Source organism: Leopardus geoffroyi, chromosome A2 (genome assembly GCF_018350155.1).
Source record: "Leopardus geoffroyi isolate Oge1 chromosome A2, O.geoffroyi_Oge1_pat1.0, whole genome shotgun sequence".
Taxonomy (NCBI): domain Eukaryota; kingdom Metazoa; phylum Chordata; class Mammalia; order Carnivora; family Felidae; genus Leopardus; species Leopardus geoffroyi.
The window spans coordinates 131,866,278-131,885,999 of NC_059331.1; the positions used below are offsets into that span (position 1 = coordinate 131,866,278).

The following is a 19,722-nucleotide window of genomic DNA, read 5'->3' on the forward strand; positions in this document are numbered from 1 at the left end:
CAGGATTATGTGAAGCAGCTGTGATAAATAGTGGTAAAGATTCTAAAGGAAAGTGCATTGCTGCCTAAAGGCATACATTTTCTTTTTTTTAGAGGCATTTAAAAAATTTATTGAAATATAATTGACCTACAGTGTTATATTAGTTTCAGGTGTACAACACAGTGGTTTGACAATTCTATACTTTACTCAGTGCTCACCAGAGTAAGTGTAGTCACCATCTATCACCATACATTTTCACAATATTATTTATATTCTCCATGCTATACTTTTCATCTCTGTGACTTACTTATTTTATAACTGGAAGTTTGTACTTTTTAATCCCTTTCATCCATTTTGCCCATACCCCCACCATTCACTTGCCCTGTGGCAACTACCAATTTTTTCTCTATATTTAAGAGTCTTGTAGTTTTGTTGATTTGTTTAGATTCCACATGTAAGTGAAATCATACGGTATTTGTCTCACTTATTTAAGGCACATATTAAAAGATGTTCTGGCTTGGGGCGCCTGGGTGGCTCAGTCAGTTGCCTGACTTCAGCTCAGGTCATGATCTCATGGGTCATGGGTTTGAGCACCACATCCAGCTTTGTGCTGGCAATACAGAGCCTGCTTTAGATTCTGTCTGTCTCTCTCTCGCTTTAGATTCTATCTCTCTCTCTCTGCTTCCTCCCCACTAGTTTTCTCTCAAAAATAAACATTAAAAAAAATCTTAAAAAAAAATGTTCTGGCCAAATAAAACTGGTCGACTCAAAACTCTTGCAGGTATGTTGATTTATTTATTTTACTATACAGACATAATTAAAGGATTTAAAAAAGAGAATTACAAAAAAAATCACCCTCTTAAAAAAATTTTCCTATACATTTTTCCTAAAATCAGGATAGATTTTAGAAGGATGAGAAGTTCAGGTGTGTAAGCAGCCTTTTTGTACTAAGTTACTAGGAAATTTCAGGACATACAGAAATACATATTGAAGATAATTCATAAATAAGGAATTTGATATTCTAGAGTTGGGAACTAAACTTTGACACTGCAAATTGTAAGAGAATGTTATACCATCAAAAAATGTTAACTTGGGACACCTGGGTGGCTCTGCTGGTTAAGCTCTTAAGTCCAACTCTTGATTTTGGCTTAGGTCATGATGTCATGGTTCCTGAGATAGGGCCCCATGTCAGGCTTAAGATTCTCTCTCTCCCTCTCCCTTTCCCCCTCCCTGGCTTGCAGGAGCTCTCTCTCTCTCTCAAAAAAAAAAAAAAAAAAAAAAAAAAAAAAAATTGTTCAATTCTCATTTTGTTTAATCAGAACATTTTTCTTTAGTTAAGGCTACTTATTAACTTGCTTTCTCCGCATCTTTCCTATTTCCTACAGTAAAAAGAATGGAAATTTCCATTTCCAAAAGCTGGCCCAGGAATATTTAAGTTTGGCCTTATTTATCAAATCTTGTCAAGGGTAGAGACTACCCTTTGTTTAAATATTCATGTGTATATAATACCAATGGTTATCACTGACTTCTTTTGAATTACCTTAAATAATTTTATAAATCTAAGATTTTTATTGTGAAATTAAAATATAGTTTTACCGTTAGAAAAAAGCATTGCATTGAGCAGTTTATAATTTAACAATGAGCTACAGTAATGATAAACTTCAATTGCCAGTCTGTGTATACCTCAAGTAGGAAGCCTTAATAAATAATTTAAAATTCCAATTAAAATGTTAACTGATAGTGATGTTATTCAACAGTCTCATGTCAGTTATACAACACTGATAATATTTAATATAATAGAACTAAACAAGCAGATATTTAGAGGTTTACTGATCACAGATGGTTTGCATACAACAGATGATCTGTTTTTATAATCTTAGAAAACTGGTAATTTTATATTGTCATTAATTTTTAAAAGTCAAATTTAACAAAAAAATCATTAAACATTTTTATTAGGTTATTTTGAGTAAGCAAGCTTAGAAAAAAACAGTATTAAATATACTATCAAGATAACATACACAAATAAAAGTGAGCAGTTTGGCAACACAAAAATATTAGCAGTCTTCACAGATGGCAAATATGTCCAAGGGGAGAAAAAATATATTTAGGATGTTTTAGCCACTTGCCATTTTCAGAAAGCTTCAATTTTACTGGCATGCAAACGTTTACAGCTTCAACCTAAAAGGCATTTGTGACTCTTGGTATATTCTTATATTTTAAACAACTCCCTGTAATAAATATGATCAACTTACCCAATGAAAACTTTTAAGTGTAGGTACTTTTCTGGCTTTGTTTCTCCAAATCACCCTATGGACACCATCAAACTATAGGACATGATTCAAATTTTAAAGCAGATAGAATCTGAACATACTAGCAGACCAATAAACTGTAAGTAATATCCTCTGTATAAAAGTAGTAACTAGCTATTCTCTATTCAGCTAGGCTTTCAAGTCATGGTCAAAATATTCAACCATTTCATATCATAAAATTTCTCAGATAATAGGAACCAAATCTCTTTATGCAATATACAGATATCAATGTTGGAATTTCATTTTTAAAAATATGGCATTTACATAAGAGATAAAATTAACGTTTAGAGGTATTTTTGTAGCAGCCACATTAAGTAAACCAGATTTAGTAAACAGTATACATGGAAATCTAAGGAAAATGGAATTCCAACTAAGAAACACTATATTAATGGAGGTATTATGCCTTTTAATGTGACAAACCCATATTTAAGAAATAATAGGCAACCTCCAAAAATGTGTTCAGTACAGGAAATTTTAAGAACATTAGGAAAGCTACTTCACAGTTTTAAAGTCAAGTGATTTCTTTATACAGAGGCAATAGGGTCTAGTGGAAAGGGCTCAAGCTTTGGAGTTAGACTTTGGTTCAATCCTAGCTCAGCCATGTACCATCTGTGTGTACCTGAACAAATTAATTAACCTTTGAGTCTCAATCTATAAAAGGGGACTAATATTTATTTTGTGAGCTTATACTACAGATTAGAAATATGTGAAATATGGCTAGTACAATAAATGGTAGCTGTAATTTGCAGTGAAGCATTTTCAAATTGAAATGAAGTCATTATGAGCATGCCAACAGAAATCTCAAAGACGATTATTTTTTCATCTAAATGACTATTGCTGATAGGAGATACTGATGTAGAGTTAAAGTTCTATAAATGCATTAGAAATCTTATGTTTTTTCTTCTTTTGAGTATCTCAAAATAGAAACAGCAAAAATAGACATTTTTTTTCACTACAACCCTAATAAAGGTGAAACAACAGTGGTATGGGAATCAAACTCAGTCTACTGAATCTTACTTTTCCCATGGGCAAAATAAAGAGATTAAATAATCTCTATGCTCATTTCCAACTCTAAAAATATATGGAACTAAGTAAAGTGGTTAAGAGCTGTGAAGGCAGATTGCCTGGATTCATACCAGCTCTGCAGCCTTGAGGAAGTTTCCTACCCTCTCAATCATGCTTATCTATGAAATGGGAATCATAACGGTACCTATCTCAGAGTGTCATGAGAATTAAATGAACACACAAAGTACACAGAATGGTGTAGAGCACATAGAAAACAGTTAATAAATGGTAAGTCTTATTATTAAAATGGAAAACATTCTCTCTGGTCATTAAAATTTTTAAAGATTTTTCAAAGCTGGAATATCATCCAGGGGAAAGATGAAATACTTTGTTTTTGCTTCAAGAAAAACAAAATTAGGACCATTGTTGGTGTTTTAGAAAAAAAAAAGTACTCCTGCTTCACAATGTTCTGGCAGAAATGATGAAACATCAAATTAAAAGAATGCTTTCTAGCTAAAAAGAATTTGTGCCCCCCCCCCCCCACCCTTTGCCATCTAGACGAAAATAGCTCAAAACTTTAGGAAGAGAAATGAAACAAAACAAAAAATTATGAAACATGTGCACTTCTAGTTTTGGCAGAAGATTTGAAAACTCCCTGCTCCCCAAGCCAAGTGAAGTAATATGGCTGATCCTGCCATCTTGCTAGAAATGAAACTGCTACATCTGTGGATTTCATCCCTTCCTTAAATGCGGGGCTGATCTTGTTCCATCTGTCACACCCAGTGATTGCCATTGTTTCTCCTATAGAGAAATCAACTATGATTATGGTTTTTCTGATTTGAGTCAAAAGGCTTCTACAAAAAGTTGCTTCAAACTCCCACGGAATCTGCAAATGACAATGGTTGGCAAGGAAAGGCACATAAAATCTCATGTGAATGATAATGAGAGAGAATCTCTAAACATAAGAGTGAGCCATGGGGTATACTTCCTTGGGTATCTGGATGCTTTCTTCCCCTTTTATCCTTATGTGAATTATCAATTATCACAATTTCTGAAAAGCCTATAGCTGAGCAATAATACTAGCACCAAATGTTGTGGTACTGTGTAAGTCTGTCTTATTGACTTATTTTTTTAAAAAAAGGATAAAAGAGGAAAGTAAATAGCACATTCAATGAACATAATACAAATTGCAGGAAACATCAGCTGTAATGTTCCATTTTAAAGTTAGAATGAGATTATGAATAGAACACAACAGAAGTTAATGGTAAAATTCCAGATTTTTAATGTAAATGACTTAGAATGATACTACTGACTCATTCTGACAATGTTATTAAACTCAGTAAAACTAAGGAAAAACAAAAAACCAAGCTACCCATGTAGGATTAGCTAAGATTCTATTCAAGTGAGGTCAAAGATTTCTTAGACATGACAACAAAACATTCTTAAAAGAAAAAAAACTGATAAAATGGACTGTGGCAAAATTTAGAACTTCTGCTCTTCAGAAAACATGTTAAGAGAAAAGATAAGCCGCACACTGGGAGAAATATTTGCAAGTCATATATATGATAATGGACTTCTATCTAGAATAGATAAAGAATTCTCAGAACTTACTATTAAAACAAGCAATCCACAATTTTAAAAGCTGCCAAGACATGTTAACAGGTACTTCACCAAAGAAGACATAGTATAGTAAGCAAGCACAAGAAAGATACTTAACATCAACAGTTACTGGGGTAACTGAAAATAAAACCACAATGAATTACCACCACACACCTATTAGAATGGTTAAAAAAAAAACGGACAGACAATACCAAGCACCGGTTATTATGTGGAGCAACTGGAACTCCTATATACTGCGGGTGAGAATGCAAAATGGTACAGCTGGTGTGAAAACATTTTGATAATTTATTAAACATAATCCATGTTTATTTTATTTTTTTAAGTATTTATTTTTGAGAGCCTGCACACATGTGTGCGTAAGCAGGGGAGGGGCAGAGAGAGGGGGGACATAGGATCTGAGGCTGTCTCCGCACTGACAGCAGAGAGCCCGATGCGGGGCTCAAAATCATGAACTGTGAAATCATGATCTGAGCCGACCAAAATCAAGAGTCAGATGCTCAACCGACCAAGCCACCATGGCACCCCCATTATTCACATTTATGACATGACCCAGCAATCCCACACCAAGTAAAATAAAAATTTAGTTTAACAAAAAACCCTATGAATGTTTACAGCAACTTTTATATTAACCAAAAACGAATTTCAACATCACTCAAGTGAGTAATGAATAAACTGTGAGATACCCATATAATGGAATACTGCTGCAATACAAAGGAATAAATATAATACAATACAAAGGAATAAATATAAACAACATAGATGAATCTATATGAATTATGCCAAGTGAAAGGAGCTAAATTCAAACAGCTATATACTGTATGATTTCATTATATGACATTCTGTGAAAGGAAAGTGTCTAAGGAGAACAAACAGATCAGTGGTTGTCAACTCCTGGGGGCTGAGAAAGGGACAGACTACAAAGGGGCAGAAGGGAATTTTGGGGGGTAACTGAACTCCTCTATATTTTGACTGTGGTAGTGGTGGTCACACAACTATATGTATTGGTCAAAACTGCAGAATTATACACTAAAAAGGATGAATACTCTATGCAAATTTTTCCTTAACAGAAAAATTTTTATATTATAGCTAAGTAAAAGTAACAGAACCCAAAACTAACATGCAAAAAAGCTTAAAATAAGAAAGTGGCCAAGCCCATTTTTGGAAATTAGGGTCCAAGCTACAATTGTACTCCACTAGGAAGCTAAATCTCATGTTTTTGTTTGTTTGGTTTTACTCCTCTAGTAGTAAAATAACCATAGATTTGACTCCTAAAAAATATGCTTTAAAAAATAAACCTACTAGGAACTGTTTTATAAATTCCAAATGCTCCTAGGTCATTAACTCAATAAACCTCATCATCCTACATTTCCAACTGCTCCCTTTATTCTCTCAATATCTTTTTAACATTTTTAGACTATCCACCACATCAGAACACTATTCAACTCTACATCTCATCAACTTATTTCAAGATCTCTTTAAATTTTACTTCTCAACAAGGTCTTAGGAGAAAATCGCTGTGCTAAAGGGAAGACTATCATCTTAGTCCAGGTGCTTATCTTTTGCTCCTAGCTACCCTTGATTTCAAGCTACCTCTACTTTCACTGATCCTATCTTTGGCTGACCAATCTCCTCAAAAGGTTTCTTCCCTTTTTTTTTTTTTTTTGTTTTCCTGCTACACTGGGTCTGCCCCCACCCAATCAATGGAACTATTTTTTCAGTGGAAATCCACTAAAGGATATGAAAAAATGGGTTTATATTATATTGTTACAAAGCTATCAGTATCAATATCATTTAGGAATGTTAAACATAGGTCAATTTTTAAAAAATAATTAAAATCTAAAGAATTCGATATAGGACTTAAAATTTACTTGGATTAACAATGATGTTATGCCAAAAGCGGTCCTGGCCTTATAAAACTCGAATTTTTTGCCTTTCACTATATAATTTTCTGATGCTTTCATCAATCAAAAGGGTTAGAACTTCTATAAATCCAGTGGAGTGTTTCCTAAATTGTTTCACACAGAGGTTTATAGGTATGGTTGGGGTACCTCTTAATGAAGGGTAGAGGCAAGATTTTCACAGTCAAGTAAGTGTGGAAATGTTTCTCTTTCTTCTAACACTTTTTCTCTGAGTATACTCATTAACATCTCACAGAACACTGGACAGAGCACAGTTTGGGAAATCTGTACACAAAATACTAAATTAAAATTAAGTTTAAAAAATTTAATTGCATCAAGGACACAATGCCTACATCATAGGCAGCAGTGACCAAATAGTAACTAATTGGGGAATGCAGACAAAACTCAGGTAGATGCATGTTGCTCTTAAATAGCTAAATTAATACCTTGTTACTCAATGGGTATACTTTTGATCAGGAGTTTCTGCATCACCTTTAATTTTTTCAAGCTCTTTCCCAAAATCAATTTCAATCTTCAGAATTTTAACAACATCCCCACATGATTTCAATGCATGTTAAAGGCTGAGAAGCACTGGCCTACAACAGGAGTTGGCAAACTTTCTGTAAAGAGCCAGAGAGTTAAAATTTTAGGTTTTATGAGCTATGAGGTCTGTATTGTAACTATTCAACTAGGCTGTTTATTATAATGATTAAAAGGTCTATAAAGAAGATATAGTAATTAAAGATGAATATAGATACCTTAGAACAGAATCCCAAAATACATAAAGAAATGACAGAATTGAAAGGATAAACCCACAGTTTGGCAATTATACCAAGGATTTTCAATATCCCTCTCTCAATACTGATGGAATCAGACAAAAAAATCAACAAAGATGTAGATATAGAAGAATAACAACCAACTTAACCTAGCTGGTATTTATAGAACCCTCTACCCAATAACAGCAGAATACTCATTCTTTTCAAGTGAACATGGTGTTTTCTCCAGAATCAAACACATGCCAGGTCACAAAACAAGTCTTAACAAAAGACTAAAATCATACAAACTATGTTCTCCAATCACATGTAATTAAATTAGAAATTAATAACCAAGAAACATGGGAAATCCCTCAGATATCGCCATATCAGACAACCAATTTTTAAATAACCCAAAGGTCGAAGAGTAAATTTTAAGGGAAATTAGAAAATACCTTGTGAGACAGCCTAGTACTAGTAGAAGGTCACACACATAGATCAATGGAACAAAAAAGAGAGCTCAAAAATAAAGCCTTACATTTATATTTCATTGATTTTGGTCAAAGGCACCAAGGCAATTCAACAGAGGAAAGGATAGTCTTTTCCTAGAATAATTAGAAAGCCCTATTAAAAAAAAAATTAGATCCTTACGTCATACCATAGTCAAAAATTACTGCCAAATGGATCATGCACCTAAATATGAAAGCTAAAACAATACAATCACTAAAGAAAACTAATTTATAGAAGAAAATCTTTGTGACCTAGGGTTGAGCAAAGACTTCTTAGAGTACTAAAAGCACAGTCCATAAAGAGAAAGCTGATAAATTGTACTTCATAAAATTTAAAAGTTGTACTCTTCAAAATGTGTCATGAAGAAAAAAAGATAAGTCACACACTGGGAGAAAACATTTCCAAATCATATATTTCTAAAAAAGGACTTGTATGCAGAATATAAAAAGAACCCTTAAAACTCAATCATAAGAGAAATAACTCAATTTACAATGGGCAAAAGATTTGAATAGATACTTCAACAACAAAGACAAGTGAATGACTAATACATTAAATGATGCTCAACGTATTAGTCATTAGAGACATGCAAATTAAAGCCACAAAGAGATACCACTCCACACCTAAATTGAAAAGCAGTCTCAAGTAATTCAACTTTAAAAAAGAGTAGAATGGAAGGAGAGAATATGGAAATCGATTCTCTCAAAATCATTTTTGCTGACATAGTCTTTGGAAAGCTTTTGCGTACTTCCAGTGGTACACGTACCACTGATATAAGAAGACCACTGGTATAAGAAAACAAGAAAGGTACAGTGACTTACAAAATAATTGGTTAGCAGGATTTGATGATCTGGAAAGGTGTCAAGCATGAATGAGCCTGACTTCAAAACAAAAACAAAAAGAAAAACAAAAACAAAAACAAAGTAGTTAGCGCTGGAAGGCTGGAAAAGGAGCTAACCTGATAGAGGGTAGGGAAAGGAAGTAGAACTCTTTAGAAATTTCTGACATTATCCTCCATCATCATCATCACGATCATGGTTCTAATAGTCTCCTGCACTGGCAAATGAGGAAGATGGTCTCAGGCAACACCCACAATGTTTTTATCATTTCGTTGACATCCACACTGGCTCCCTGCCCTAGCCCACACTTGACAAAAACGTACCATGCCCAGGCAAGTCTCTACATCTCCCTTTAAACACTCACATCCAAAAATCACTCTGTAGCAACTGCAGCGAAGAAGAAAATTGCACCAAGTACAGGTGACCTTCCTTTTTATCCTACATCCTAATCTGATGTACTCAAACTACAGCATTTCTCGCTGTAATAATCATTTACATGCCTGCCTCTTCCCTCTCCCATTAGACATTGTGACTTCTTTCAGACAGAGACCTTGAGATCTTCAGCAACCTGTAGAGTATCTGACATACAATGCAGTCAATAAATGTTCAAAGAATGGAAGACTAGGCTTGTTAATATTATAAACTCCAACCATGCAATTTGAGTATCCTTGTCTACAAAAGACCTTTTTATTTTTTTTTTTTAACATCATGGGCAGCAAAAAAGAAACCCATTTTTTCTTTCTTAGGAATGTTATATAGCTAATCACCTTTTACTTAAATAGGAAATGGCTTTATACATATAAAAAAAAAAAAAATGTGTTGTAGTAAAAAGACCAGGAGCTAGTTAACATGGTTAAGGCTAGTACCAGTGACTCTGGATATGTCTTCGATGGCTTTCAGTTTCTTCAGGCATGAAATGAAAGGATTAAAGTGCAATCTCTAAGCACCCTTCAAATGTTAATATTCTAAAGATCTTTATCAGTGTTTAAAAACAATTAGAAGGTAGGAGGCATGTCACTTGCTGAGTATTCCTAACATCTTGGTACCTCTCTGCTAGAGAACAAACTAAATTATACTGTCTATTCATTCAGTACTTCAATTCCATGAACAAAAATAAGCACCAGGAAAAAGAGTCTCCTTTTGAAAAGGACATGACTTTTGAATTCTAATAATTTAGCTCTTGAAGCATTTAACCACACATCATAGGTACTGACATAATAAACCAAACTATATATACACTTACCTGCCAGGAAACTGCTCCTAAAATTGCTGTTGCAAGAAGACTAAAAAAAACTAACTGTTCTGAAATTAAGCAAAAGTGACGCATCCCTTTGGATGCCATGATTCTATCAAGGCTATTGTTATCCACCCTGTGGGTAAAATACACTTTATGGCAGTCATTTAACTTGGTATGGAATCCCCAAAGAGTTAAGAGAAAAATAATATGGCAAATCATCCAGAAAATTCCAAAAATGGAAAAGCCTGGTATTACAAAATACCAGAGGTGAGTGTCTCTAAGTTTAAATGCTGAAAGAATAAAAAAGGTAAGCTCAATCATTCCAATGAAAACAACTGAAAGTCTTCTGCATATTCTTCCACGGTACAAAAAGGGTTTCCACCTTTCAGTCACTGAAAGTCCGCTAAAATAGATGTCAAGGAAAGGGTCGGTTATCAGGCAGATAAAAAAACATGCAAAAGCAATTGGATTTTTGGGAGTTTCCAATGAGGAGAAAAACAACAAGACTGCAAAAATAACTAAGTTTGGAATAGCTAAGAAAGACTTCATTCTCAGGTCAATAATCAGCATGGCCAAAGCTACGACAAGTAAAATGACACTCAGAGACTTCTCCACCAACATAGTTGTGCTGGCAATAGCAAATCCAACAAGTTCCAGAAATTCAACTGTGGTTAGTAAAGTGGGTCGATGACGGACATACCCAGAAATTCTCTCCACCAAAGCGCATAATATCCTTAATACTATGGAAGTTAGAAGCAAATATTTGGTTGATTCTTCTTTCACATCATTTTTAAAGGATGAATTGTCAAGGAAACATAGGAGGCCAAGCAAGAATCCAAACCAAAGATTGGAGAGACTTAAACTTGCCGCTTCCATTGAAAAATAATAATAGAGTATGCTGGCAATTCCAAGAACAAAAAGACCAAGAATAAAAATTACCAAAATTAAGGAATTTGCTGTTTTTTCCCATCTTACATAAAGACCTAGGCATATAGCAACCAGTAAGTTGATTCTGGCTAAATAGCCAAGATAACGCACTGAAGAATGCATATTCACTTCTCTGTTTACTTCTTCCAGTCTTGTCATTGCTAAATAGAGACAATGACTAAAGCAGTAACGCAGTGATTTACACATGTAATCTGGCAATTTGGGCTTTCTCCCCACGTTTCAAAAATTATCTGCTTGTATTTCATCCAGCAAATCCAATGTATCCGTAACTCCTATTTCCGCATTTCCTCTGGTGGAATTTTTGTTTATAGTGATCTAAAACGAAAAAAATATGTATGTCAGTGTTAATTTTATATAAATCACCTTTTCCACCTATCTTCTTTGTAAAAAATAATAAATGAAATACACGGTTTCTTCTGAAACCCAGTTTTAAATTTGACTTGCATGTATCCTAATGGTAACTGTCTCTGGTTTAAAAATTCACTTTATTCAAACCAAAATGGCAGTGCTTTCTACTTAACATATGCTAAGACTGTATGACTAAATCACCACCAATGAAACTGTTTTTCCAGAGACTAAGCCATTCTTGCTTCAATATTTGATTTTTCAACTACAGGCAAATATGAGATATTCAACCTGGCTTAGGTTGTAGCAGATGGATTTGGCACAATCACAAGCTACTCAGCAGCTAAAAAGAATGATGGACTTCATCCTCATCTTTAATTTGAAAAGCACTAATACCCAATAATAGCAACCATTACTATCCACCTAAAATCCTCTACATCTTTTTACAAGGCAGCTCTAACATGCTATAAAATCTTAGTCTTTACATTGTTTAACGAATATGCTTATTAGAAGTAAAGTATTAAAATTAGTCCCTAAAGTTAATCTGTAATTTTCCCTGTAGTTTTGTCTCCACCAAATCACTCCTTTCTAAATCTAGATGCCATCTCTGTAGCAAACCAATTCCTGAACTTTCTAGTTAAAATTGTAAAGTTGGAATGCTAACCAATATTTATTGTAAATTAAAAACCTTACAATTTTACTTTTAAAAAGTTAACAATTATTTGTTAAAGGACCCAGATAATTATTTCAATCTTTGAGTGCCCCCCAAAAGTTGCACTTAAAGCATGACAGTGGTCAAAAATGCTTTAACTATCCGCCAGATAACTGTTCAAATTTTCTAGTATACTGTTTCAAAAGAACTGATTCATTCAACAGCTCACGGTCACATTAAATATCCATGGAGAACTCAACTGGATAAAAATTCAAAAAAATGACTTGTTAGTGATCAGCTTATTTATACTTTCTTAATAGGACACTAAAAGACCTGACAGAAACATAAGATAACCTGGAATTAATGTTAATTATCCATTTGGCTGGAGAAGAATGTCAATGAGTGACAATCTTACAGTCTCTGGGATGTTCCAAGTACTATTACTAATTCCACTTCTTACTAATTCTACTTCATCAAGTATATTTTTTACAGATATTCCTATTTAAGTATTCTGATTTTCCTCAATTACATTTCCATCCAATCATTTCTTACTTATGATACCATACACACTAAAGAAAATGTCTTCCTCTGTTTGGAAGGACAAAACCTTATTTTGGTTTTACCTTTTTTCCCCTAAGCTTAAGACACTGAAAAAAATCTAGAATACACTGTATTTTTTTTAACATCACTCCTGTATGTTATATAATCATTCAGTGACTATGTTGGCATATATATCCTCAGTTGATGGTACAGTCTGGGCTTAGACAACTGAACACTGCTGGAGAAAAAAAACAAAAAATCACACACCAGGCTAAATGGATGCCACTCAAATCACTCTCCCATTCTCTGTGACTATCATCCTCTCTTCTTCTAGTCAAATCTCTGACACCCATTTCTCACTGCATTCTCACTATATGACTGCCTCCGACAGAGGTGTCTGAAGAGAGCTTACTTGGGTTTCCAACCCTACAAACCCATGTCTAACCTACATCTCCTGATACAAGAAAAGAAGGATGTCCCTTCCCTATATAAGGGTAAATCTTTCAGCCATATTAGATATGTTTTTCCCTCTACCTCTTTCAGAACTTGTCTCCTCTCTCTCCAAACTCCCACTCTTATCCATTAGCACTTAAAAGAGCTTTGCAAATGTCTGAGTTTATTTGAGAGACAGCGAGAGTATATGCGCACAGGGGAGGGGCAGAGAGAGAATTCCAGGCAGACTCAGCCCTGTCAGCGCCGAGCCGAATGAAGGGGTCGAACCCATGAATTGTGAGATCATGACCTGAGCAGAAATCAAGAGTCAGATGCTTAACCCACTGAGCTACCCAGGGGCTCTGCAAAGCTCTTTTTAAAAATAACACTGGGGTGGGGGGCCTGGTTGGCTCAGTTAGTCCAGCGTCTGACTCTTGATTTCAGCTCGGTCATGATTTCATGGTTTGTTGGTTCAAGCCCCTCGTCAGCTATGTGCTGACAGCTCAGAGCCTGGAGCCTGCTTCGGATTCTGTGTCTCCTTCTCTCTCTGCCCCTCCCTCGCCTGTACTCTGTCTCTCTCTCTCTCTCTCTCTCTCTCTCAAAAATAAATAGAATATTAAAAAGTAATAATAATAATAATAACGGGGCGCCTGGGTGGCTTAGCCAGTTAAGTGCCCGACTCTTGAGTTCAGCTCAGGTCATGATCTCGGGTTCATGGGATAGAGCACCTCGTGGGACTCCATGCTGACAGTGCAGAGCCTGCTTGGGATTCTCTCTCCCTCTGTCGCTGCCCCTCCCCCTCTCCCAAAAATAAACTACTTAAAAAAAAATACCAAAAACCAGAAACAATAGAAACAATCCTCACTCATCTCCATCTTCTCTTCCAAGTTCAATCTTCTGTCCTCTTGACGGATGTTATTTGATTGCTGCACTTCTCCCACCACTAAACAATGGTTCCCACTATACAACAAATTGCTCTGCCAAATTCTAAAACGAGCGGTAAGCTCCTAAAATCAATGCGTACTTTTCACTTATTATCCTGCACTTTTTTCAAACAACCTTTGACATTGCTGACTCCTCTCAATTTCTGAAACCTGTCCGCCCTTTAGCTTTCAAAGACTAAACTCCAGATTTTCTTCCTAACCCATTGATCTTTCCTTCTAGGTCTTCCTGCAGACTCTTCATTCTCAATCCATCCTTTGGCTATTCAATCCCAAGTTTAAGCTTTTCTCTCACTATATACTTTCTATGAGCAATCTCATCTATTTCCATGTTTCAATTATTCTCTCTCCCTAATTACACACATATATTAATCTATGTGATAGAAATAAAAGCACCAACTCTGTTTGCTCTTAGAGTAAAACCTAGAAAAAAAAAAAGGTAAACGTAAATTGTACCCATAAATCCATATCGTAGAATATACGCAACCACACTGCCAAAATCACCATGGCAGTATATTTTTAAATGGCTAGTTTACAAAGTCTTTCCATATTCTGACCTTCTTCAAAAGACAAGCTGGCTGAATCAGAGAGTAAAGCAACAAAGCATCACAATCTTTTCAACTTGTCTGCCATTAGTCGACTCAATGAAAATTACTTGACAGATAAAAGTGGAGCAGAGAAGAGTCAATCTGCATAGAGGAAGTTCACTAATAACTCCCAGAGTCTATTTTATAAAACCGACATACTACTCTAACCCTCCTCTCCTTCACCGCTGATATTTAATCCTCACCAAGTCTTATCCTTCTTCTTATACACATCTTAAATGTTTCTACTTCTTTCCATCCTCAAAGTCAAAATCCCAATTTTGGCACCATTGTCTCATGCTTAAATATCTCCCTGTATCTACTCTTGCCTGCTCCAAGAAGCATCCCTTTTAAAACCAAAAATTTGTTAGGTCACTCTGTTATGTAAAACCTGCCAATGGCTTCCCATCATCTTAACCAATAAAGTCTACATTCCTTAAAATGCCTTATAATACTCGCCATATTGGATGTGAATAACTTTCCTGCCTCATCTCTTACCACTCTTCCTCTTGAACTTTGTATTCCAGCCACACTGACCTTTCAGTTCTGTACTACACCACTGCTATTCCCTCTCCAAGTATACTCCTTTCCCTCCTCCTATCCCCAACCCAGTCCTCACACCTGGCTCACTCCTACTGTTCAGTTGTCACTTAAATCATTTTCTTACTGAGATCACCCCTGACCCATTCATATGATCCCTGCACTTCCTCTATAATAGCAGAATACTGATCATCATTTAATATCTGTATTCCCTATTAGATCACAAGGCCTCTGAAAGTTTGTCTTTACTACTGTGTACCCGTGTCTAGCAGAAATTTGGAATCAAGTAGGTATTCAACAAATACCTGTAGAAATAAAGTCCAATACAGAAATAACTATAATAACAATGCTAGTTATTGGACACTTACTAATACACAAAGAGAATAAAGAAGTTGTCCAATATCCCATGGCTCATAAGCAGTAGAGCTAAGGGAGATTCCATAAATGTTTGGAATTACTCTATCCTTCACTGAATTCATCCAAATTCCTCCAAACCAGTTAGTTCTCTTCCATGTCCTCCCTAGGGAATGGCTCACTAGAGTCAAAGCCACACTTTAACATTTGCATCAGCTTTGGACTCAGAAACTATTTCTGTCCCACCTAGGGGGAAGCTTCAAAAGCTAAAAGAACCATACTGAACAGCCAGGGGCGGGGAATTCCAGAGCTTTGCTTCTATGAATTCATGTTAACTCTTTGGGCCCATTAAATACGAGAAGAATGGCACCTTAAATATTAAATCTCTCAGTACTGGGGCAGCAACAGCAATTCTTCCAGAAAGAGCCCGCCTGTTCTCTACCACCCCTCTACTTTGGGAGAAGGCAACCACAACTGCGGACCCAGCTGACTGGTTAATCACGGAGGATACGGAAAGGCACACCCCACCTTCCATCCTCCGACCCCCACCGTCAACTACTCCCGGGGCAGTTAATGGCAATCCCGGCCCCAAGAGACCGGCTGGGCGGAGCTTGGGGCTCGAACTATGCAGAGCCCTGGGCGGTGTCTGTGCTCAGGTCTCGCCACCCCGCTGTTCACCCGGACCCCCCTACCTGACTCGGCCGCCGCCACCAATGCTCTCTCAACCCACGGAGTCGGCTCTGGGGCCAACACAGAAAAGGGAGGGTCCTTGGGGCTGAGCCTGAGACTCGGAGCGGGAAGGTGGCACGCCGGGAGCGGGGGGAGGGGGGTCGAGGGCCTGAGGCCACACGCACTAGTACAGGCCAGTCTCGATGGAAACTTTCTCCGTTACCGGCCGGGCCGCGGCCGCCATGTTCCTGCCGCCGAATCCGCGACGGTACGGAACGCCGCCGGGGTCAAACCGGGCGGCGCGCTTCCTCCCTGAGGCCCGGCCCCCCTCCCCGCCCAAACCCACCGCGCCACAGCCGTCCCAGGTGCGTCCGGCCCTGCACTGGCGCACACACCCCACCTAGGGTGCTGGCCGAGTCCAGCGTCCTTCGCCTTCTGGGACTTGGAATCGGCCGCGAACCGGGAGTGGGAAGACCACAAAGGATCATGTAAACCGTGCCTATGAAGCCTCTAGGCCGCCGCCTCGGGCTGGACCGAAACTGGGGCCGGACGGGCGGGACGGCCACACGTGGGCTGTAAATACCGCAGGAGGCTTTGCTGTGCTTTAGTATTTGGCATAATGCATGGCTTTGTGTCTGCTGACCGGCAAAAGGCAAGCTCCTTAGGCTCGCCTTCAAAGCCCTTCTCGCCTCCTTTCCTAATTAAGACTCCTTTTAAATCACTGCCTGGGTCTTTACGCCACCGGCAACGCTGAGCTCCCCCCCTCTCCCCCCATTCGTCCCCCTGTCCCTTACATGTTCACCAACCTCTCTTCCTTCACCAACCTCTCTTCCTAAAAGCCATTAAAATGCCCAGGCCTCTTACAGGCAGCGCTTTACAACAGCTGTGGACCCGACGGTTTGGGGATTTGGATCCTGGTTCCCCTTCTCTATGCGCGACCTCAGTTTCTCTGATTAAATAAATAAATAAATAAATAAATAGTAACTAAACCTTCGTTGCAAAGGTGTTGTGAATGTACAGGGAAACAATATATTTTTTTCTGGCAGAAGGTAGGCCCTTAAAAGGTATGAATTACTCTTCCCTAAGAATAGCCCTTCCTGCCTGCCTTCTCTCCCTCCCATCATTTTCTACTCCTTGTAGCTCTTGGGTCAGTTAATCTCCCTGAACCCCAGTTTTCTCATGTGTTAATGGGATACTAATAATATCCACCTTACAGGGTTGTCATAGGGATTAAATGAGAAGATACATGTAGAAAAATCCCTTACAATCTTTAGATGTTTTATATCCTTTAGGATAAAGCTCAGAATCCTTCAACAAGTTCTGTAGTCTGGCTGTAATCCTTCAACAAATTTTGTAGTCTGGCTCTTTTTTACCTCCGGCTTGACATCACAGAACACTCTCTCAGTTGTCTGCACCCCAGCATGCTTTCGTTTCCTCTGGGACATGTCCGGTTTTACTCACCATTAAATCCACCCAATGTAGTAGTGCCTGATACATAGTTGGTACATAACTATTTGTAAAGTAATAGTACACAGTAGGACTTCAACAATCACTAGTTCTCTCCCACTTATTTTCTGTTAGTGTCGTCTGTTCCTATATCTGCTAATAGAATGTGAATTTCTTCATTTTTATTTAATAGATGTTGGGGGTCGAGGTGGGCAGCACATCTATAGTGATGAAGCACTCTCAGGCTCAGATTCCTCATATGCAAATGAAAAGTGTGAGATTGTGTCCAGACTCCTGTGTAACTCTAAATGCAATCGCTAGCCATCTCCCAAATCTGTAACTCTGGCTCTCTGGAGAACAAGTGTTCTAATAGGGAAAGATATGATACAATAGGCAGTGAAGGAAAGGTTAGTACCTGAGGTCCCCGGGTGGGAGAAAACACATATTTTGGAACAATACTGGGAGAGGCTGATTACAACAAATCTCTTCAGGCGTTAAGGTCCCTCTTAAGAATGTAACAGACACCATCTACTCCCACTCAGGTTTCCCTCAGGAACCTGACAAAAGACCTGACTAAAAATATCTAGACAATAAAATGTGTGACCCACAAAGAAGCCTGTGGCCATCGACCACACCTCATACAATGGAAACAAGCCAATTAGGTATGGACAACCCAGCACCTAGAGTTGTCTAGTCTGTAATAGTATGACCTGAGAAGGAATGAGGGGGAAGGGAAGGCGGCGGTGACCAAAACCCTTGCCTATAGTCGCAGGTATTTACTAAGTCCCCCTTACTGCATAGAGCGTTTCCATTCTATTCTTCCTTTCTGATCTTCTACTCCAGTAAACTTTTGCCTGCTGGTCATTTTGTGTCCACCTCTACATTCTTCAAAGTAGCAAGACAATGAACCCCTGCCCCGTCTTGAGGTAAAAAAAATTCCTGCCACAGTGTCCATATTGCCAACTACCTGCTAGATGTTTCTTCTTGAATACATTACCATCACTTCTAACTCAGTTTACCTTTAGTGGACATTTATTTATACATATATATATATATATATATATATATATATATATATATATATATATATATAGTTTTTTTGTTTTGCATTCCCACCATCTGAACTCCCCACTTGAGGAGTCTAGTAGTAGCTGAAACTGAAATGCCACATACTTGTTCTACCAATCATGTGTACCAGCTGGGAGCTATGGACTCAAAAAGGCAACCATGGCGCACCTGGGTGGCTCAGTAGCTTGAGCATCAGACTCTTGATCTCCGCTCAGGTCATGATCTCACGGTTCATGAGTTTGAGCCCCATGTTGGGCTCTTGGCTGACAGCATGGAGCCTGCTTTGGGATTCTCTCTCTCGCTCTCTTTTTCTGCCTCTCCCCTGCTTGCATGTTCTCTCAAAATAAATAAATAATTAAAAAAAAAAAAAAAAGCAAACAGAAAGCCGTGCTTCCGGGGTAACTGGAGGAGTGTGGCAAGGGAGGCTCCCGAGGCAGTAGAGAGAGTGTTTCCGGTGGTTGACATCCAGTGTTCAGGATGAGTGGCATCAGTAATTCAAGATGCCTGTGTGCCTACAGCAACTCTAGAGCCCTCTCCCATCAGTTCAGTGCTCTGTTGTTATTGGTTGTAGACTCTGACCATGCAGGTCCAAGGCTTCGTTTCTAGAAACCCTCTGAGCTACCCAGTATCCTCTAATAAATTTCTTTTCTGCTTAAATCAGCCACAGCTGTTTCCTGTTCCTTAGCACTAAGACTCCTCATTAAAACACTGCTTTTTCATCTTCCTCAAAGATGATCCACAGCCTTGTGACCTTGAAACTATCTTTGATGCTTGTTATCTTGTCGGTATACTTTAGAATACTTCAGTGAGATGTGTATGTGTTTGAGAGTTAACTTTAATCTGCACACTCCAGGGTGGGTAATTAGCATTTGAAAGACTAATCAGGCATCTTCACTCTAACGTTGGCTGCACAAGTGCTTTCACCATCACTGTTAATCTGCACTAGAGGTATGTTAATGAACATAAAAGATTATAAATAATTTTTCATTGTGGAAAGAACAGGTGTTCAGGATATGTGGCTGGCTAGCATACTGAGCAGGTACTTCTGTTCCTGCCT

At 37.7% G+C, this 19,722-nt stretch overlaps 1 protein-coding gene across 3 annotated transcripts in view; it reads right to left on the reverse strand.

The window, feature by feature from the left end:
* Positions 1–16,905, reverse strand: part of TMEM168 (transmembrane protein 168) — a 32,333-nt gene extending 15,428 nt beyond the window's left edge. Inside the window, exons 1-2 of one of the 3 annotated variants that reach the window (XM_045495365.1) lie at positions 16,498–16,905; positions 10,153–11,409 (exon numbers count right to left, since the gene is read on the reverse strand). In XM_045495365.1, the coding sequence (XP_045351321.1) occupies positions 10,153–11,280 (1,128 nt within the window). In that variant the 5' untranslated portion in view covers positions 11,281–11,409; positions 16,498–16,905. Of the gene's footprint in view, positions 1–10,152; positions 11,410–15,496; positions 15,775–16,174; positions 16,289–16,497 lie in introns of those variants that run through there. The other 2 variants (XM_045495363.1, XM_045495364.1) reach the window with 2 other exon arrangements.
* Positions 16,906–19,722: the final 2,817 nt, after the last annotated feature.